Here is a 22,347-nt window from a genome sequence, read left to right as displayed (position 1 = left end):
GAAGAGCAGGTGGACAATCCTTGGCCAAGAAACCAACAGCCTCTCTTTGTCAAGCTCAAGGTTTCAGTATGTTCCACTGGGACTCAGTGCCCCCCCCCGCCCCGCCCCCGCAGGTTTAGTGAGCCTACCCTCAGCAACCTAAGGGATCCCTGCTGAGCCTGCATCAGGGGAGGGGGTGAAAAGCGGGATGGACTGATGATATGGACCAAGGGCAACCGATGGCACGTTTCACTAGCCGGAAGGGCCCTCAGCAGTGACTCTGTGGCCTGTTGCTCTGTGCTGTGTACAGCACACTACCCTGCAAGCAAGACTGCGTCTCAGAGTCGTCTCTCCACAGAGAACATGGGTTCTGGTTCCTCTGCGTGCCAGCTGTGTGACCTTGGCAAAGTCATCGCACCTCTGGGGGGGGAGGGCAGATTTCTTCTCCGTAAGCAGACACAAGCAGGCCAGAGAAGCTCGTGCTCTCCACAGCCCCTGGTCATTCTAAACACAATTCTACGACGCCTAATCTCAAGCATGCAAACAAGAGAACAGGTTTCGAGCAGTCGGGTACAACCAGGTGGCTAGACAGTGTGACAGTCACTGCAGACCGAGGAGAAAAGGAATCACCGCTCATGGAGAATCCCCAAGATGTGGCCGGGACCCAAACTGCGTCTTCCTTCCCCTGAAGCCCAGAGGGAAACCCACGTGCCAAGCCTGCAGAAGGGACCAGAAGCTGAAAAGACCAGCAAGGTAGAGAGGAGGTAGGGCCCTGCGTGAGAACTACCCTGCGGCAACAAGATGGACAAAACCTGCCCTCTGCATTCCAGAAAGAAAGTGGCTCAGGGCTGCTGTACCAAATCCTGGGCAGGGAGGCACACCCAAGACCTAGCCCAGCAGAAATAGGAACTACCTGGATGATGTCTACAGCAGGCACTTCGCCCAGAGGTGGGTACCTTTCAGATCCTCCTGCAATGAGACATGGCAACAACGGAAAATTCCAGTAGGTTTATTCCACTCCTGAAGAGCAAGGTCCCTGAGGAAGTGCGGTGCGCTTGGGGTCTATTCCAGCCCTCATTCCTCAGTCCTGGGTGCACAACAGGATCAACTCAGAAGCTTCACAAACACCAATGCTGAGTCCTCCCCCTTCTCTCCAAGATTCTGATGTAACTGGGCATCGGGCCTTTTTTTTTTTTTTTTTTAAAAACCTCTCCAGGTGATTCTAATGCGCAGCCAACGTTGAGAACGACTGCTCCAGAGTCAAAAATCTCAGCACAGAGGCCCCAGCCGTCTCCCACAAGCCCTTCAGGAACAGAAGAGCCAGCCAGGCAGGCCTTGCTGGAGATCGGTATCCTCCTGCCACCCCCCACCTCCACCCCCAAACCAGGATCAACCTGCAAAGAGCCATCTGTCTGAGACAGAATGCAGGGCCTTTGCCCAGCCCCGGCTGGGCCACACCACGTTCCCACACACGGGATGCCACACAATTGTGTTTCATTATTTGATTACTTGAGGCATGTAAACAAAACGTGATACTACACAAACCTGGGGTGGCAAGCACCAAAAATGATTTACTTTGAGAGCTCTGAATTACAAATGCAAAAAAAAAAAAAAATGCCAGAAACCCTTTTAACAACCTCTTCAAATGGAAAACGGAATTTGAATTAAATGGGGATGCTTCTTCTGGGCTGCCAGATTTATTTCCCATTTCCCCTAGAAGGTCGCTAGGAATAATTATATTTTCTTGTGAATCTGTCTTCTGTAAGGATGAGGCAAAACATCTCTGTCTTCCCCGCTGAGGGGCTGCCTTTAGTCCTACGGTAGGTCTAGAATCCAAGTGCTCCTTTAAAAACAAAAATTTTTTTAAGCTGTAGGAAAAAGGGGAGCAAGGAAAAGAGGCCGTCAGAACTTCTAAGTTTCCCTGAGGTGCTAACAAGACTAAACAAAATTTATGCTTTGAGATAAAACAGAACCCACCGCCTCTATCTTTCGAACCCGCCAATCAACAGCACGTGTGTACAAAACCACCACGCTCTCAGAACTGCTAGCCTCTTGGCCCCGCAGCTGTGTGGCCTTGGGCCAGTTACTTGGCCTCTCGGAGGCTCCATTCCTTTAGCTGAAACTACAGGAACGCTTTGAAAATTAGAGAGCGTGTGCAAAGCCCCTGGCCCAGGGTGGGCCTTCAATAACTAGTAGGCACCGCTATTAATCTTCGAACAATCCACACCCATTTCAGTTGAAGCCTGCTGCGCCCAACTCTTCATGGTCCTGAATCTTGGGAACCACATTATCCCAGTGCGGAAGGAGAATCTGTGTCTTTGTTTCAGGGGCGAAGGAGAAGAGCAAGAACCGCCAGGAGCCGGCTGCCCCTGCGTTCTGGGGTCAAACGGGCTGTTCAGCAGCATGATTTGCTTTTACCTCCTGAGAGCAGCCCCATGGAAAAAGTCCCTCCGGAGACCAGAGATGCCTTGGAGCACTGCTGTTTTTGAGATATTCCTGCCCAGTCTGGCCAAATGGCCCCCACCCCACCCCCTGCAAAAGACAGCTTCCCCTGCAGCCCCCACAGCAGGAGAGGGGCAGGACGGTTAACAAAGCAGGGGGTGCCTGTCACACTTCTCCGTAACCCCTGACGTGATGTGAAATTCTACAAGGTAGACCCTTTGAAATGCAAAATCCTCCCAAGTCCTTCAAATGTGTTTTTATTTCCTCGGGTTCCTAAGGCTGCTTTCAGACCCACCCATCAGCATTTCCCCTCTCAATCACCCGCATTTAACCAAAAAAAAAAAAAAAAAAAAAAAGAAAGGAGAGTGGAGGAGGTGGCTGCAGCAAGGACGTCTCTGTTTTTTGAAAAAGCTCAAGTATCTCCAGCCGATGCAAGGAAGAGGGGAAAGGAAAAAAAAAAAAGATCTTGTCCTCGGCTCCAGCCTCCTTACATCCCTCCTCCAAGACACCCCGAAGCCAAGTTTCCCCTGCAAGATTTCCTTCGGTCCTGACCAGCACCACACGGACTCTGCCCCTATTTCAGATCTCAGAGGGCTTTCTTATTAAATCAAGGATCTGGGTGCCCTCCGACCTGAGTTCGGGAAGGTTAAGACAGGCACCACCAAAACCACAACGCACAATTTTCGAAGCCCAAGCCTTGATCCAAAACTGTGTGCACAGGAGGTTTGGATTAAACATCAAAGAAGAAATTACCTTAAAACAAAGTTGTTTGGCAAAGAAAATTACTTCACCATAAGAAGAACCCTAGGGAACCGTAAATTGCTTTTGAATATAGACTTTTCAGTGGCGCGGTCATTAATCATGTTAATGTAAACTGCGCTAAAACAAAAATTTTCTAAGAAAGTCTCCGGGCACATCAGCGTTATCTAAGCCTCTGGGTTTGTTTCCAGAGCTCACATCCCAGCACGCAATGAAACTGCTGTTAATGGGGTCAGCTATTACAGTGCAGTCCCCGACCCTGGGCCATAATAAAGGTGACTCAGCCATGTAGAAAGAACCCTCGTAAAGTTAGGCAGGAAACAAACACAGAAATTAATCAGAGAAGGAGAGTCAATGATTTTGGAAAGTGTATTCATGGGACAAGTTTAAACAGCAGCTCTCCCCGGATGATCAGACATTTCAGAAAGGAGTTGAAGGAGGCCAGTCAACATTCCTTGCAGCACGCAAGTCCCTCAGCCAGGCCCTGTTCTGTAGGGTGGAGGACAGGGCAGCAGCTGGACAAGGCGAGGAGGAGCATGGAGCCCAGCAGAGTTAAGCTGCGCTGAGCCCAGCCAGACCCAGCCATGTGCTTCGTGTTGGCAACAAACCGGTTCTTTCAAGAGAGGAAGAATCTGACAAAAAGGACAGCTGCAAGCAAAGCAAGAAGCTGAGAGGAAAAAAAAAAAAACCAAAAACCCTCGAGAAAGCCCCACATTGAGGATTCGCCCCTGACGTGGAAAAAAAAAAAATCACTTTCAGGGATTGCAAGGGTTAGTCAATCTATTAACATGTCCCCCTTGCTGGATCAATTAAAGAGAGCCCCTCCACATCTGGTTTCCATCTAAAAACCGAAACTTGTATTATCAGCGTATTACATAACAAATTATGCCTGCAGGTTTCTTTTATTACACATCAGAGAGGTGTGGGGGGGGTACTGATGGCAGTTGTGCGGGTCTGAGTATTTGCTTATTTCAGGCTTTCTTAAGGGCGAGAACAAAAAAAGTTTCCGTACGGTATGCAGTTCAAGAAAGTCACACTCGCCCGGATAAAACATCAACTCAACAACACGCCCGTGGGTCCGGCGCTAGTCTCCAGGGCCCCCTGCATGAAGCAGGGGGTGAGACGGGCCAACTGTTTAAAGAGCACTGCAAACGGACACCACCAGGCTGCTCCAAGGCGTCCTCTGCTGCCAGCTCCAGGGTGTACAAGGCTCCCTCCTCTCCCATCTCCTGCAGGGGAAGAGAGCTGGCTGGCCTCTTCTGAGCTCCCACCATGGGGCAGGCGCCTGCCCCCTGAGCCCGCTTAAAGGACATGCAGCCCATGAGGCTTCCAGAGAACTAGGGAGATGGAGGCCAGGGCACAGTGAAGGAACCAATAGGGAGACAGAAAAAGATGAAAGGTATGGAGACAAAGAGCCTAAAAAATACCAACAGGGCTTCCTATAAAATGTTAACGAAGGAGAGCCCACCAGGACGACAATAAGGTATCTTAAAGCTCTTCCTAGAAGAACTTTATGAACTTCCAAAATGCTACTAGGGGTGCGACTTACCCTAAATTGAAAACAGAAGGGAGAAACTGACTACGAACGTTATCAATCACAATCGTGGAATGCTCTACTTGTCCAGCCAGCCTTAGGAATTCGAGTCCACTTCTGCAGCAACCGGTACTGCTAGCTTTTATTTAAAACTTGTCTTATTTAAACCTTGTCTTCAGGGTTAAAATGGGTGCACATCAATATTACCTTCTCAGGGCAAAATAGTGAGCTCTTGGCCAAAATGATTTGACCTAGTCTTAAAGCCACCTTGTTCTCTGGAGGAGCATGGGGGGGGGGTGCAGACAGGACACAGACCAGCCCCAACCCTCTCCTTCCTTTCCTAGACTGAACCACCCCCTAGAAGCTGGATCAGCATGCTCCTTCCTGGGTCTGCAGGATGGCAGCATCCAGATCCCAGCCAAGTGCAGACACCCGGCCAAGGACCCAAACCTTTAAACCCAAACCTTCTTCTCCCACTAACACAGGCCTATCAATGGGGACAAATAGTTGCTTTCTGTTTATCTGGCTGTCCAGAGTTGGGGGGGGGGGGAGAACCAAAACCCCACAGATCTGCAATTCAGTATCAAAAGTGTAACTGAGACAAGTTACTGCTAAGTGGATAAATTAAAATGAAACTAAAACCTGGCCAAATCAGCAACAGTGAGTTTCAGCCCGTCTGCTAACTCCAGTCCTTCCCAAGTTCTCAAAGCGGGTGACATCTTTCAACCGAGTCTAGGATCTGGAGCAAGAGGGGATCCCCTTCCAGCCCGCGGGAAGCGCTGGGAACACATATGCTAGTATGCCATTTGGAAGTCTGCTAATACGTTGTAAGCAGCGCAAGACGCTTGCCTGGCTTCCCAGGCCAATAAACAATGCCATTCCAACTCCTGCAGCAGTCAATAGAAAACAGTCCCTTGTCTCCGCCATCCAACAATTCAACAAACATTTGTTCCTGTTGAACAACCGTCAGCCTGGCTCCATCTGCACCCGCTCCGGCAAGGCGAGAGCGGCGGCGGCGGCGGCACCCATGCCCTGGCCCAGGGTCCCGGGACCGGAACGCAGCCCACCGGAGGGGCCACTCGCCCAACACCACCGAGTCCCGAGGCTGTAACGTATGGAAGACTCGGAGTGTGGCCTATAGGAGGCAGAATCCCATTCATCAAATGCTGCAAAGAGCTGTTCTTTGTTCACCATCGTACGAAGTACTGTACGTGTTAATGAAGCCCGGCGGTCAGATGGAGGGAGCCCGGCTTCAGGGGGCTTCCGGGGGCGAGGGACCCGAGCAAGCCAGCTCGCGCGACTCGCTGGCGCTCCGCCGCTCTGTCCCGCGCCACGAGCATTGTTCCCCAAGTCTGCGGGCGGGGGTGGGGAGCTGAGGGGTGCCCGAGAAGCCCCTTGGAGCAACGCAAACCGAGGGCCCTCCCCGGACTCTGGGTGTCCTCGCCTCCTTCGTCCCTGCCCCAGTAAGAGAAACTCCCAGCGGGAAAGCTGACTCCCACAGGCTTGCCAATCAAGGACTGGCAAAAATGTGACTCGACCAGTGTGCCCGTGCCGGACGGCCCTTCACGCCATGTGCAAAGCCACGCCGGCGCCCCCCACTCCGCAAAACCCCGCCGCCGCCACCCAGCGGGCTTCCCCCGCCCGGGGCAGAACGCCCCCTCACCCCCAGTGCGACCGCCCCGGCCGGTCCAGCAGCCGCGGAGCCAGCCGCGGTGCGCCCGCATCCCGGGGGTGGCGGACGCAAACTTCCGCGAACAAAAGAGTTGTCTGCAAACGGTGCGGGAACTTCGGGGCGAGCCGGGGCGCCCGGGTCCCGGGGTTCTGGCGCCTACGCCGCGGCCGCGAGCCAGGGCTCAAGCTGAGACGCGGAGAGGAGCACACCCCCCCGCCCCCGCCCCCCGCACAGCAGTCCCTGCACCCGCCCCGGGGAAGCACAGACTTTTCTGCAGGGGCCGGTCTGGCTCGTTCCCCGGGCTGCGCTCTGACAAGTCTCACGCCTGCACCAGGGGCGACACTCAGCGCCCGAGAAACCACTCGACCCAACGCGAAACAAGGCAGAAAAAAAGGGAACCAGCAATACTTAAAATAATAATAATCTTAAAACGGCAAGCCCAGCACACGCGCGAGCGGGGTCCCTCCAGCCCGAGGCTGCGGCGCACACGGCAGGGACCACCGCTCGGGACGGGCCCCCCGGCCGCCACCGCCGCCGCGCGGCCCAGGGTCGCTTACTGTGCGCGGCGGGGCACTCCGGGCGCGGGCCCCGCGCCGTCGCCGCCGGCGCTCGCCAAGTCGTCCCGGCTGCCCGCCGCGCGTCCGCCGCGCGCACGCTCTCCTGCCGGCGCCGAGCGCTTTGTACCGAGCGGCTCCCAGGAGGAGGAAATCGACTTGTCACTTCCTGAACTGTTTGCAACTCGTCCCTTTAACCGGCCCCGGCCAGCCCGCCCTCGCCCGCCGCGCCCGCCGCCGCCGCGGGGCCGCCGGACCGCGGCCGGGTGTCGTTGGGTCGGGCTCTCTGCCGGCGGCGTCGCGGGGCCCGGGCGCTCGGCGGCGGCGGCGGCGTGCAGGAGCCGGGCGGCGTGCGGCGGCGGCGGCGGCGGCAGGCGAGTGTGCAGTGCGCGCAGCCGCCGGTGGGCGGGGAGTGGGGGGGTCGCGGCGCGCCGCCGGCGGGGCTAGAGGGCGTCCTGCGGGCTGAGCCGCGCGCCGCTCGCCGAGCTCGCGCCTGCGAGGCCCCGGGACGCGGGAAGTGGCCCTGGGCCCGGGCCGCGCCGCCGCCACCACCCCCGCGGCTGCCAGGGCCCGGAGCCAGGGGTCCCGCGGGCTTCTTCCCCCGCCCCCCGCACGAACCGGGGCAAAAACCCTGGGCCGCGTGGACTTCAGGCGTCCAGCTTCCGGGTTGTTGGGGTTTTTTTTTTTTGAGGTTTCAAAGAAACGATCGTTTCGGGGGCGTGCTGGGCAGCAGGGGAGGGAGGGATGTGTTAGTGTTGTCACACTTTGGGAAAATAAAGCGCTAGTTTCCCAACTAGGGGCACTGATGGAAATAAAGGAATGTGTACTTCAGAAGCCACATGCAAAATCTACGCAACTGGTGAAGGAGGGTTCGTGGTTGCTAAGCAGACGCCGAGCATGTTTCGTTCTGTAACTTAGGATGTTGACTTAAGTTCAGGAATGTAACCCTGACGGAATAGGCGGAGTGTTTTCATTGCGCTGCTCACCTGGGGGAGGGGGGCTGTTGTCCTTGTGAAGTGAAGCCCCAGATTTCCCATTGCTCGGTCCGACTAGTGTATGTTATTTTATTGACCTTGTATCCAAAGAGATTTTTAAAGAGAAGGTTTTTTTGGTTTTTTTTTGTTTTTTTTTGTGTTTTTTTTTAAGAACTCCCCTATGCCTGTTTTGTGTTCTCCTTTGCCAAAAAAACAAAACACCTCATTACTTTACATTGATTGTGTCTGCACCATTTGAATGGTTCTATTCATAAATCAGGAAACTTTTTCTGTTGCTTCTAGGAACATTTAATTGGTTTTGATCCAATGTTTCAATCCCAGTATCAAACATAAATGAACAATTAACTTCTTGAGCTTCTATGCACTTGGGAAACTATTATATTTCACGGCTATTGCTGAAATATTTCAGTTTCCCATCACACTGGACCCATTCTTTTTCAGAAAACCATGAGCCAACATCTCCTTTGATACCAGCTCCAGCTCCAGTGATTTCTTTCTACAAGATTAGGATGAACGACCATCAGAAGAGGAGGATATGTGTCTATTCATTCAATTGGATGAAGTGCGATATAATCAATTCATCCTACAAACGCCAAAATGAGCTAATAGGCAGAATGCTAAGATACTGATATCCTTATCCATAAACATTGCTTTAAAAGAATTTATCACAGGCCCATTTTGAAGGAATGAGAACCAAGTCTTCCTAAGTTAAACAGATAAAAGCACAAGGGATAATTTGAGAATGCTGCTACACTTCCTTAATGCCATCTTATCACAGTGTCACCATGGCCTTTGAGAGCTTTTAAGGATATAGTTTAATTTACTTTTTATTAGGAAGCCTAGAGTGACTCCTGCTGGCAAACATTCAGCTTATTCCTACAATTACCAGTTCATAGGGTCAATGAAACAAAACGCGGGGGAGGGGGGGTCCAGAGCCTGGAGACAATTATCACAACTATGATTCCTGTTGCTTTCAGGATGATTTTAGATTCACAAAATTCCAAGGATTGTGGTTATGGCAAGCTCTTTGCTGCACGCCTCCTTTCCAACCTAAAGCAGCCTGTTTTTCTGGTTCTGAGGCTTTCTTGCAAGTGCACAAAACTAAAATATCTCCTTAAGGAGCTGTGCTACTAACCAATGAATGGCTATTTCTCATGTACTTTAATTTAAATCTCCAAAGGCTAAAAAATACATACAATAAGGACTGTGTCACTTAGCCTTCCATATTATGCGGTTCTTCCCACATTATGGAGTTAAGTCCTATAGCCCACTTTTTAGGGCTATACTATATAGTTACTTATTATTTATAAAATATAAACTCAGCAGTTGAACTCTGGATGTAAAACAACATAAACTGCAATCAGGGGATGGGGGGGCTAAACTGTCTACCTCTGTTCAATCCTTAAAGGTCAAAGCCAAATCAAAACCAGATTTAGAGCACAACTAGGCACCTAAACACAAATTCATAAGCCAATTTAGGAATAAATCCATAAATAATCCCAAAACGATCACTTGTAACTTTTCCATTATCACTGACCAACAACACTAACTTGGGTAAACCACAAACACCTGGGAAATATAAAATGTAAGGATTACTTACAGTCGCACTCCAAGACCAAATATGAAACCCAGGGATAAAGCACAGCAATACTGGCTCTCCTGGCTCTGCTCAAAGCAGAAGCACCACGTGGAGGACTGCTTGTATATGGCGTGCATCATGTCTACTCAAAACTCCCGAGGAGAATTTAAACTGAGCATCACTCTGTACTAAAGAGCTCCCCTATTCCAAGTGTAAAGTTCTTAAGCAATAGGAGACGAGAAGGGTGTATTTTATTAAGAAAGGGTGTAACCAACTATAACTTGTATCAACAAGCTAATCAAGTATTCACCTAAGCGTATTTGTGCCGGGGAGGGTAAAGGTTGGGTTTTAATACACACCAAGGAGTGTCCTAGGTAGTTAGTGGGTATCTTATTTTTGTGCCTTTAGAACCAGATTAATGTGATATTCAAGCAATAAGGAGCTAAGCTTTGAAGTCAACGTTGTTCTGTTTTACCCAACAAACCTATGTGTGCCTATTCTTGTAAAAAGAGTGCACCACTAAAAAGTGATAAAGCAGTTTGTCTCTGAGAATACATAGTATTCTTTTCAGAATAAAGTGAGTGAAACAAACATCAAACTTGCTATACGTTGGACCCAACAGCACAGTATTAACCCCTTTATTCAGCTTCCAAAAGCCACTGCCTCTTTGTCATGACTGCTGTATTAAAAGCCGGTCACTCACATTTCACACTGTCCTTTCTCAATCTGAAAAGATCTTTTATAAAGCAGAACCTTTTAAAATTGCTTATAATAGATGATGGGAAGACAGACATCACCAAGTCCACCTGAAGCATTTTCAAAGAAACTGGCTACTGAAACAAGTTAGCAAAATACATCGCTTTGGATAACACATAAAGTTTTTGGTTAGAGATGAAAGCCAAAACTCTGACTCTACGATAGGGACAATTTTCTTATACAGATCTTATTCAGAAAAGTAAGTTCTATAATTGTTCCCACATCTATGAGCCAGCTACCTAAGCATGTGATGACACACTAATCCTTCTGTTCTTTCCTTTCTGTCCTTTTTATATTGTGTTCTGAAACCTTTCCACTGATGAAAATGAATTATAACTCTGGCTGGAATCTCTCTCATATAGGCAGATCTATCTACACAGACAGAGGGAGCGGCATCTCCTGTATCGAGGTGCATACCTTTTTTAAGAGGTACTTTGGTTCTTGAAGACAGTTACTTTTTGATTCAAAAACTAAATAAAACAAATTTATCTTCATTGAAAAATAACCATGGCAGTGAATTTAATGATACCAATCTAACTCCTTTGATACAAAATGAGAGTTGAAAGCAGCTTGAAGCGGAATGCCTATTGAAATCAGTGCATGCGAATCTGCACAGCTTTGTAACCAAACGTCTAGCACCATTGAGGTACGAAGCCTGCCAGCTGGGACGGCATTGTGCACCACAAAGTGTGGGTTGTAAGCCTAAGTCCTGAGCACAAACCCTGGTTTCCAAGTTGGCAGGTGCTGAAAACACAGCAAATGTCACGCTTGCAACTCACTGGATGGAAGAACTCTGGGTAATATAAGCTAAAAGGAACAGAGCAACAGTTAAAACTTATTTCAATTTGATATATACGTTTTTCCCTTTTTTTGGCAAGCTAATAGTAGCTACTGATGTTATGTGCTACCAGAAAACACAAACATGAGAAAAACAGACAGTGAAAAGCTTATGCATGGTAAATAAGCAAAAGTAAGTATAATGAAGGCTTTTCACGATCTACATTCAAAGTTACTGGTGTTTGTAAAACTTACCAAACCTATTTTACTATTTTAATAGTAACAGTGAAAAGTATAATTCATTCTTGACCTTTCCCTGATCTATTTCTGATCTGAGCTGAAGTACTCTAATACCACTATTAACACGGTCAGTCACCCATAACCTAGCTTGGCCTTATTACTCCACCAATACAGAGCTAAAAACAAGTCACAATATTTTCATACTGTTACACATTGCATTTTAAGTAGAAAATATTTCAAAAGCACACCCACACTAAATGTTTATGCTATCGTCTTCAAATGAAAACCATCTTAATTTTTTTCTTACATATCCTTTAATGGAATTCAGATTGAGTATTTATGATACAAGCCCAAAATTTAACTTAATTTTTCTCTCCTGTCAACTATCTACCATATAAGTCATTGCCTCAAGAACAATCTATTTTTAACTCATCCCTAGTGATATGCTGGAAGCTACTGCCATCCTGCCTAGCCCCATAAAAATGAAAGAGTGAATTTCATTTTCATTAGGTAGAAAGGAAACTGTGAAACTACATACAGTTTGTGATTTCATAGAGTTTGAATACCCAATCTAAAGACTGAATCCTTCAGATTTAAAATATCAAGGAAAAAATCAGTCTCTGGCTCCAAAGGGTAGAACACCCCTGGGAGCAGTATGAAAGGAACATGTGTCCTACATAGCATATTAGCCTGTGAATTTCTTAACTCTCCTCAGCAGTTTGTCAAGCTTCTGTTTTAACCAAAAGCAAAGACGTTTTGTTTTACTGTATCCATTACTGTTTCTGAGGGACTAGGTTTGCCCATTTTATATGCACATACCCTGGACCTGACCTGAAACAGAGAACTGACATGAGAAGTTACCCTGCTATTTAAATACTACTTTACAGCTTCTCTTAACTTTCACAAAGAAACAAAACAACAACAAAAAATCTTGATCAAACCCAGGTTACTGTTTGCTCAAGTCATGATCCCAGGGTCCTGGGATCAAGCCCCATGTTGGGCTCAGCAAGAAGCCTGCTTCTCCCTCTCCCACTCCCTCTACTTGTGTTCTCTGTCAAATAAATAAAAACTTAAAAAAAAAAAAAAAGGTTACTTAACCATCACACTATTAAACTACTTAACTTTAGTAAACTATCCTACGGACACACATCATTATCATATCGACCACATCCCTGCAGAACTTATTAAAAATAGTTCAAAGGACTCACACTCTTTGAGGCTGACTAGAGAAAGTGACATTGCTCTGGCCAGCATTTCTCCAGTCACTAAGCAGCCCAGGCACTAAGGGAGCGACTTCACCACCAACAAAAAAGTTAAATAAACAAACAAATCTGAAAACCAAATGTTTTCTAGATTAGTATAAACAACTGATTCACTGTATATTATATACGATATGGTCAGCTCCAGTATAAATTAAGGTCAAATTTGGGGTGCCTGGGTGACTCAGTGGGTTAAAGCCTCTGCCTTCGGCTCAGGTCATGATCCTGGGGTCCTGGGATCCAGCCCCACATAAGGCTCTCTGCTCAGCGGGGAGCCTGCTTCCTCCTCTCTCTCTGCCTGCCTCTCTGCCTACTGGTTATCTCTGTCTGTCAAATAAATACATAAAAATCTTTAAATTAAGATCAAATAAGATAAACTATAAAGTATTACCCAATATCGAACCTTGAAATGTCACTGTGAATAGCACTGTTAACTTAAAACAAGGAAAATAAATATGACTCACTGATCAAAGAAATCAAATCTAGATAATGCAAGGTAGAAATCAATGATAAAAATCTTAGCCCACTGCTTCCTAAATGCCCAGGAAGACCCAAATCCAACTCGGTTTTCATTAAACCTACATGGTTAGTCGAGGGACCTGCTCGCAGTTCCCTTGTTTCATGTCACTGGAAATAATGCCTTAGCAAGCAAACCTAATGAAGCAAGTTGCACCATGTCCTTGACCAATTCCAATGCATCTACATGAACATTTTCCCCATCATCTTTATTTATTACTACATAATTACTAAATATTTATTACTAAATAATTACCACTTAAACAGACAATATCTTAAATCTGAATATCCTTAAGGAGTCTGCTGAAACACATCGTAAAGAAATGTTTGGTGAAAATCTGGCATTCTATATGGTCCTCATTTCTTAGCTAAATAAAAAGGTGCTTTAGCACCAGCCCTACAGACTCAAGAAGGAGCTACACAGTAGGATTTTTTAAGTGGTTCTGAAAGGCCCACCTGCTGCAAATGTTCACTCTTACACACTCATCCACCACTCCTCCTCTCTTTCCTCATCTAAACACTCTTAGAATACAGCTGAACCGAATACATTAACTCAGTGCCACTGAGGGGTAAAATCTTGAACGAGTGAATGCATCAGCTGCAACGGGAAGAAAGGTTCTTGGAGAAGAGACTGGTTGCTGGTGTGTGCTAGGAATCCTGCTAAGCTGCTTCACACTGATTCTTCTCATTGAATATTCCTGACCCCGTTACATAAGGCGTCTACAACTGCTTCTCCCTCCGCTACACTGGAACTGTTCTGAAGGGAAGAAATGTTCTGAAGGGAAACTACGTTTAAGTATTACTATCCGGGGGCCCCTGGGTGGCTCAGTGGGTTAAGCCTCTGCCTTCGGCCTAGGTCATGATCTCAGGGTCCTGGGATCGAGCCCCGCATTGGGCTCTCTGCTCAGCAGGGAGCCTGCTTCTCTCTCTCTCTCTGTCTGCCTCTCTGCCTACTTGTGATCTCTCTGTCAAATAAATAAATAAAACCTTTAAAAAAAAAAAAAAAGTATTACTATCCGTTAGGCACTTTCCCGGCATCTTTAAAATACTTCAGCCTCCCTGAGGGGATAAGCAGGTACGACAGGAAGACAGTAACCCAGAGAGGTTACAAGGCCTGAGAAGGGCAGACCCATGTACTGCCTACTCAAGCATGGGTTTCTGTGTAGCACGAGAAGGTAAAGTCTCAGAGCCCTGGGACTTTATGGTTCTAAATTAGATCATCTGTGAGAATGATTCCTTTGTGTTTGCTTAGGCCCAATCTTGATCTCTATGTTTCTGTATGTAAAACTGAAGGAGCCTAAACAATCAGAAGTAAATTTCCTCTTGGATAAAACATAGCTATGGTCAAACAAATGCAAACTGAATTACCAAAAATATATATGACAGACAATCAATACAAAAATGTGAAGTTTACCAATGAATGCACAAAAGATGTTTTCGATGGAAAAATACATGATTTTTTCCTCCAAATGTTTGATTATATGTACACCTATTTCTCATATACATAGACACCGTGGCTTTACGGAACAGTAAAGTGACCTACCAACTGGTACTTAGCTAGTGGGAGCATTTAAACTTCTAATTTGTAGTGGAACCTACTTCATGAGCCCTTCTCTAAATCTTAGATCAATTTCAGCAGGTACTATGACTGCACGTTTGTGTCCTGCCCCCAAATTCACATATTGAAGCCCTAAGCCCCAATGTGAAGGTACTTGGAAGTGAGGCCTCTAGGAGGTAATCAGAGTCAGATGAAGTCATGTGGGTGGGGCTCTCGAGATGGAATTAGCGCCCTTCTAAGAAGAGACACAGGAGAGCTGGCTCCCACCCTCACTCTCTCCCTGGTAAGCATGCACAAGGAGGAGGAGGCCGTGTGAACATACAGGGGATGGCAGCCACCTGCAAGCCAAGAGCAGAGGCCTCAGAATGAAGCCTGCCTTGTATGCACCTTGACCTTGGACTTCCCAGTCTCCAGACTGTGAAAAGTAAATTTCTGTTGGTTAAGCCCCCCAGTCAATGGCAGCCCAAGCTGACTAGGACAGGGGTAGAGAAGAACTTTAAATATCACCTACTGACCGCCCTCATTTTACAGGGAGGAAAACTGAAGCCCAGGAAAGAAAAGTGACCTGCCTATATTCCAATCATTTTTTCCTCCCAAATTTAGTACTAAAAAAAAAAAAATCATTTCTCTGCAACATTTACTCTATTAACAGATTTTAAACACTAGGTTACTATAAAATGAAAGGAATGAAAATAAATTTCAAGTTCAGAAAATAATACTGCATGTGTCACAGATTAAATCATTAATCAAATGGACTTAATAACAAAATGACGCCTCCTACTTCTGGCTGTCTAAACATCTTTACCATACAGAGATTCCAAGAGGAAACCTCAGTGCACTTAAGCACCAAACCTCTGGAAAAGATGGGCTTATTTCATGGTGGGGTCCAACAAGTGGATTTCTCCTCCTAGCTTAATCTGGTTAATTACTTTTTAATTAAATAATAACCACAACGATCAGTACTTCCAACTACAGAGCCATATGGAATTCAGTCCTATCTGCTGAACAAACTATCCTATCAATTTTTTGACCCAACTGGTTCTCTTCACGAAATCAGCGCTTCCCTCTCCACCTGCGAAGGTTTCCAACAAGGAATAAACAGCTCTGACCTGTGCGCCTTGGTTAGGACTGCTTCTCAAAAATCAACAAATATTATTCTCATTCAAAACAACAGCATAAAAGCAGTTTCGCTGAATCACAAATGGGCCTCAAAGGTTACATTTATAAAGAAGACAACATGCAGTTTTTCATTCACAATTTCAGGCCTGTCTTCCAAACCTTGCACACAGCTCTTTAATTCAGCCCACTTTGTTTTATTAAATGCCATATTATGATTTTCCCCATTCAGACTCCAACTAGGCTTCTTGTTGAGGACATGGAAGGAAAACTTAATTATTGCTGCTTCAGTGCATCTAAATTTATTTCATTATCAGAACCAACAGAGTAGGGCCTAGATGCTGTTGCAGAAAGGCAGACGGATACGGAATGTAAACTGCTCCTTCCTCTTTCCCCGCCCACCCCACCCCTCAAAGTTCCAGGGTTGGAAAGCATCCTAACTTCTTTTTTTTTTTTTAGCCAGGATGTACTAAAATTAGATGGGAACAAAGGACTGACATTTTCATACTAGAGGGGTGAGGAGAAAACGTGCGCTGGCAGCACCCACTCCCTTCTCCATTTAGCTCCCTCCCCCGACTCTGCCCAGCTCTGACAAGCAGCATGGAGGGCCAGAGCAGGAGAGCGGCGACCCTCCCAACGGCACTTCATTCTGCTAGAGTCACAGACAATAATAAACTGCTTCATCGGTAAGTATGTTAATGAAGAATGAGAAATACAGTTCAAGGTCCCCTTACGCAACAGGAGTGTTTTCGTATTTAAGTTCCTCATATAATATCCAGGACACGCTAATCCTGGTTCATGTGTAAATTTTTAGGTATTTGGGAAAACAAATGTGTTAGACTGGCTTTTCTTAAAAAGCTTCTGGACAGCACGCACAACAAAGATCACTCACAAAATGCTTATTTTCCGATGCAGTAATAATAATACATATTTAAAAATATAACATAAAAGAATTTATCATTTCTTCAGAATATGCCACTTAAAAATGAAAAAGGTACATTTTGGTTTTTTCCCTATCTTCTTCTAATAAACTGGGCAAGTAATTTGCAATTACTCTAAGGCACAATTGATCTCGTGGTTGTAAGTCTTCCTTACAATAGTATCAGCATGACAAAAGTACATTCTGCCAGCCTCTACATCCAGTTTTTGAAGTCCTACTCCATAAAAGTAGGATATTGATACATTCAGATCCTGCGAATTATTCCTATCTTTTTAATTTGGTTTCCCTGGGCCTACACTACAGGTCTACACAGTGACAGCTCAAAATTCAGTTAGAGAAGCCCTTTTAATGATTAGTCTAATGCACTGAGTTGTAAAGATTTTTTAAAACTCAGTAAGTACTGACTCAAGCTCTCTTTTTTCCTGGTTACTGGAGCCCATCTTGACATCTAAGCTGGAAATGAATGATCTTTCAACAACACTCCAGGGATTTTGCTAAGGTCATATTCAATCATTCATTAGGCTTCTTACCCCTCGCTTTTCAGAGTTCTATTGTAGAGCTGGTTTTATTCAGCATTGATGTAGCCTGTGGGCTTGGGTATTTGTCTGCTTAATGTTGAGTTTCATTTCTATGCCCCTAACATAGGAACCCATCAATTGACCAAAGAATTTCAAACTATTCTTTTACTTTTCTAACAAATTGCATGGTGTGTATGAAGAATAAATTAGCATTAATTTTCTTCCATTAACTGTTAATAAAACATGCTCATGTGCTCCCCCTTCATCTAAGGACATCTCTGTTTCCTGCTTAACAGAGAAATGACAAGGGTTTCCTAATTTTTTCCCACTAAGCAATTGTCCTTCAACCTACCATGCTCCTGGTCTCCCACAATCAAGCTCTAGGTCATGGGCAGCCTCCTTCCAGTGAAGTGTACTAGACAAGACTCCTTTCAGAGCCCATCAACAACCCCCCACACATACAATTAGCTAAAGAGGTTACTACTGTGGAACACAAGACACTTGGTCTCTTGCTTTCAAAGCAGAAAGCTGTCTCTGGAGCACGTACACTCTAGTTCACAGTGCCAACAACAGGAAATCAAACCCAGGCCTCCCCACAGCAGCAGAATGCTGGCCTGGAGAGCAACTGAGTTTTCACATTTGTATATATTTTCATTATGGACTACCAGACACATGCATGCATAAATACATAAAATAAAATTATTTAAGAAAACATATATCAGAGTCTATTGACATAAGCAGGGATACTCTATTTCTTTGCATACCAAGTTAAGGAAAATTATTTCAAAGGTTAGAGACTAACATAGGTTCCCTAAAAATTAAGCTTTCTACTATACTCTGGATGAACGTGAATTAAGGTCAACATATAGTATACTATATTACAGTATCACAGAAAATTAAAAATAAAAATTGAACTGAAACATATTATTCACTCAAAGACTGAAAGTCTTTTGTATGGGGCACCAGGGTGGCTCAGTCGGTGACGAGGCTGCCATGACCCTGAGGTCATGATCCCAGGGTCCTGGGATGGAGCCCCACGTTGGGCTCTCTGCTCAGTGGAAAGCCTGCTTCTCCCTCTCCCTCTCCCTCTGCCCACCGCTCTGCCTACTTGTGCTCTCTCTCTGTCCAATAAATAAATAAAATCTTTTTTAAAAAACTAAAAATAAAAAATAAATAGAAGTCTTTTGTATATGTTTACCTCCCTTCCTCCCCCCAAATAACAGAAAACTGCATGCATGTCACAGACGAAGAAAGGCAAACCTGCTGCTACTACAATGGGGGGAAAAAATCAATTCAAGGACAGTTTGTACTTATTTTAAAATGGCTTCAGTCAAGCTGCCAAGAGGAGTGTCAGGTTTGATTCTCATATGCATAAACGCCAGTCCCAAAAAGCAACTCTAACTTGTGCACCTGGCTTAAAACAAAATGTTCTGAAACTTTCTATTTGTTAATTGGTGTAACCCACCCATTCAGCTTCAAATCCCTTCGGACTGGCCCGCGCGCTTCCTACACACAGAGGCCCGGCTCTGCAGCCGTAACTTGTAATGAGAAGCAACAATGGCATGCAGGCTCTGGAAAGAAACTTCGTTTGCATTTCAAACAAGTTTCCTCAAAATAAGAGTGTCTTTTGATGAAATAAAATTACAATTCCAACTTCTTATGCAGAGAAACCAGCGTTCGCTACATAACTCACTGCTCCCTTTTATAACCGTATAATTTCTTCCAGTTACCCACACAGTCACGTGCTTTAACGAAACTCAGTTTAACAGTCACATATTTACGACTTGCTTCAGTAACTTGGGGCCATTTACTGGCCTGGTTTTTTAAAGTGTGGTATTATTTGAAAATACTAATTTAGTGTTCGCATTTTGGGACCTCCCATTTGTTCTAATTTCAACCTCTGAGAGGCTGGCTTCCAGCAGGATTAACTGATAAGGAGAGATGACAAATCCCTTCTCCTGACCTTAGCAACAGCTCCACGATTCCCCCAGATCCTTCATCTCTGCAAATGGAACATACATCCCCCGCCACAAGGGTGATTCGAGGAGCTTTTCAACAAAGGCCCACTCCAAGCTATCGGTGAATCAAACCCAGTGCCTCAGTCTGGAGCACAGAAAGCCCTTTCTGTTAGTGATGCTTTAAAATACCATACGTTACAACTCAAAAATTTTTTTAAAAGTACTTCCACACTACTATCCGATTTGGTATCAAGGAACAGTAATATGAAAAAACAACAAAGACCAGATCTCCTCAACAAATTATGAACTGTATTCCTGTGGTTTAAGATCCTTTGCCTAGTTTGTAACATTAACGCAATTTTTTTGTAAGTTTAAATCACATATATTTTGAAGGAACTCCTCATTCTTTACATGTTAAAAATTAAAGCTTCTCAAACAATGTTACTTGTGTTGAAAGCTTTTGTAAATGTCTTCAGTTATCTTGTGCAAGGCAGGTAGTAATCTTAACGGCTGATTAATGTTGATTTAAATCAAGCGCCTCTTCTCCCCGCACCCCTGCCCCTACTCAGACACAAAAAGAAAAGAAAAAAGGATTGTAATGCTAGACTTACTCATTACTAGGTTAACATTTGCCGAACAAAAACCCAACCAATCCAAAAAGTTGAAAATCATCAAAAATTGTATCACTTTAAAATCTGTATTATGGCTCCAATATGAAAATATTATCCCAAATACAAAATGGCATTATATATTAACATCTCTTCAAAAACACTGACAAATAAACTTTCTCTTCCTAATTAGCCCTAACTAAAATATCTTTGTCCCCACGTCCCCGAAGGCTTATATATACTTAGAGCCTACACCAAACCACCCTTTCCCAAAAGAATAACACTATTCAGTTCTTGGTTAGGCAAGTCTGTTAAGACAAAAGGGAGATGGAGAAAAGTAGTGAAGGATGACTCACTAACTCACAGGCCACAGACCAACACTGTCACAACGAGGAGCTGCAGAGCTCTTGAAAATTCGACTATTCAATTTCTCTGACAGCGTCTTCTCTGGACCAGTCCTGGTTCCCCTACTGAACTACAAGTACCAATAAGGCAAAGACTTAGCCCCTGGGAAGCAGAACATGCTAGAGGAAGAAAACGGGTTTTAGTCAGACCCAAAGAATCCTGGCTCCATCCCATACTAGCTTTTTTTTTTTTTTAAAGATCTTATTTTGGGACGCCTGGGTGGCTCAGTTGGTTAAGTGGCTGCCTTCGGCTCAGGTTATGATCCCGGGGTCCTGGAATTGAGTCCCGCGTCAGGCTCCTTGCTCAGCGGGGAGTCTGCTTCTCCCTCTCCCTGCTGCTCCCCCTGTCTGTGCTCGCTCTCTCTGACAAATAAACAAAATCTTTAAAATCAATAAGTATAGATTTTATTTTTTAAGTAATCTCTCTATCCAATGTGGGGCTCGAACTCACAACCCCGAGATCATGTTGCATGCTCTACCAACTGAGCCAGTCAGGTGCCCCAGTACTAGCCCTTCAATATGAAGAAACAGGAATAAGTTAATACATACCTTGAGAAGATATCTGGAGGATTCAGTGACTTAATACCATAATGTAACTTAACACGGTGCTAGCAGATAATAGGATCTGTTAGCTGTCTTTCCTACTTCCTGTTTACCCTTCACAGTGTGTAAAAGGCCATCAGCAGCAAAATACAAGCTCAATAAATATTTCTTGATCAACTCATACATTTATCTGATTTTGTTTAATTATACACATGAAAACTAAGGGACTTTTCTCAGGTATTAAAATTTTTTTTTTAAATAACCACCATTCAACCCAAAATATTATACTTATTATGTTTCATAGACAGTTTAATAAAACACTAAGAAAGTTGGTGTTTATTATTCTTGCCCTGGAGTAGTTTCATCAAATCTTAATGAGCAGCTATATTCGATTCAACTTTTCCAAGGCACAAAAACCAAGAATACATGCTTTCTGTAAATTCATTTACTGCTTTAAGGTTTTTGACTGTTCAATAGTTACAGGAAATTTTTTTTAATCAAAGAGAAAAATATTTACATTTCAAATACAAAAGAAAACTTTAAATGGTTCTTGGTTGGTCTCTAAAACTCAATCGCTCACATGTTCATACTCTTACCAACCCATTTTATCTCTTCAACATGTGCATCCTGGGTACTTACTAAGCATTTATTTGCACTGGCATTTTCTGTGTCAGGTTAACTTTGATGTGGAGCTTCTTAACGAAGCTAACTGAATTTGTCCAGTGGAAAGTCTCAAGTCTTCTGGAAAACCAATGCCGTTACACTGTTTCCAGATCTGCCTCCAAAGCTGAACTTGGGTGTTGGCAGCTCTTCGAAAAGTTCAAATCCTGTCAGACAAGATTAAAATACTTTTAATAGGGACTGAATCCCACAGTTAAGGGAAATTTGTATGAACAATGTGCTTGCAAACCTTTTATAAAACTATTAACTGTGACGGAATTTCACTTGATAATTTTTCAGTTCTACTGTGTGCGCAGAGTGCTTACCCACTAACGCTTGAAACTCAACAAGGAACAGACGAGCCCAAAATCAAATTGCAGAAAAGAGGCTTTCCATCCATTCCTCTTTCCCCCACTTCCTGTCTACGATCCCCTACACTCTGCATCTCCCTCAGACTGCTGCACCATCTCGCTTGGAGGAAGCAGCCATCACATGCCGAGGTCTTCCCAGGATTCAGGCACTGTTCTGAGGGGTTTATATGTAGTAACTCGATCCACGTCACACACATAAAAGTACTTAATACAGAAGGGCCAAACAATGTGGAAATCAAGATGAATTTGTAGAAGATGAAAAAGTTCTGGAGATGGACGGTGCTCGTGGCTGAACAAAAATGGGAAAGTACTTAATGTCACAGAACCATACGCTTTAAAATGGCTAAATGGTAAATCTTACCTATATATATTTTACCACGACAACGACAAAAAAGAGTTTGTAAACAAAAACCAAGATCTAGACTGAACTAATGAAGGATCTGGGAAGAAAAGGAAGTAGTAACCTTCAAAGCAGCACAGTGTGACTTAAAAATTAATGTGGATTCAAGAGTCCTGGGTTCAAGTTCCAGCTCTACCACTTACTAGGTGAAAGATATGCTGCCGGGACCCTCAGTTTCTATGCAAGGAGGTTACACATACCAACGCCCC

At 45.0% G+C, this 22,347-nt stretch overlaps 1 protein-coding gene across 6 annotated transcripts in view; it reads right to left on the bottom strand.

The window, feature by feature from the left end:
• Nucleotides 1-22,347, bottom strand: part of EEF1AKMT2 (EEF1A lysine methyltransferase 2) — a 69,879-nt gene that overhangs the window by 25,903 nt on the left and 21,629 nt on the right. For 5 of the 6 annotated variants that reach the window (XM_080822956.1, XM_080822955.1, XM_080822958.1 and 2 more), the window contains one exon: nt 20,360-21,534. In XM_080822956.1, coding sequence (XP_080679082.1) covers nt 21,440-21,534 — 95 coding nt within the window. In that variant the 3' untranslated portion in view covers nt 20,360-21,439. Of the gene's footprint in view, nt 1-20,359; nt 21,535-22,347 lie in introns of those variants that run through there. The other variant, XR_013967921.1, reaches the window with a different exon arrangement.

Source organism: Martes martes (genome assembly GCF_963455335.1).
Source record: "Martes martes genome assembly, chromosome: 14".
Lineage (NCBI taxonomy): Eukaryota > Metazoa > Chordata > Mammalia > Carnivora > Mustelidae > Martes > Martes martes.
This window is presented reverse-complemented; position numbering and strand designations above follow the sequence as displayed.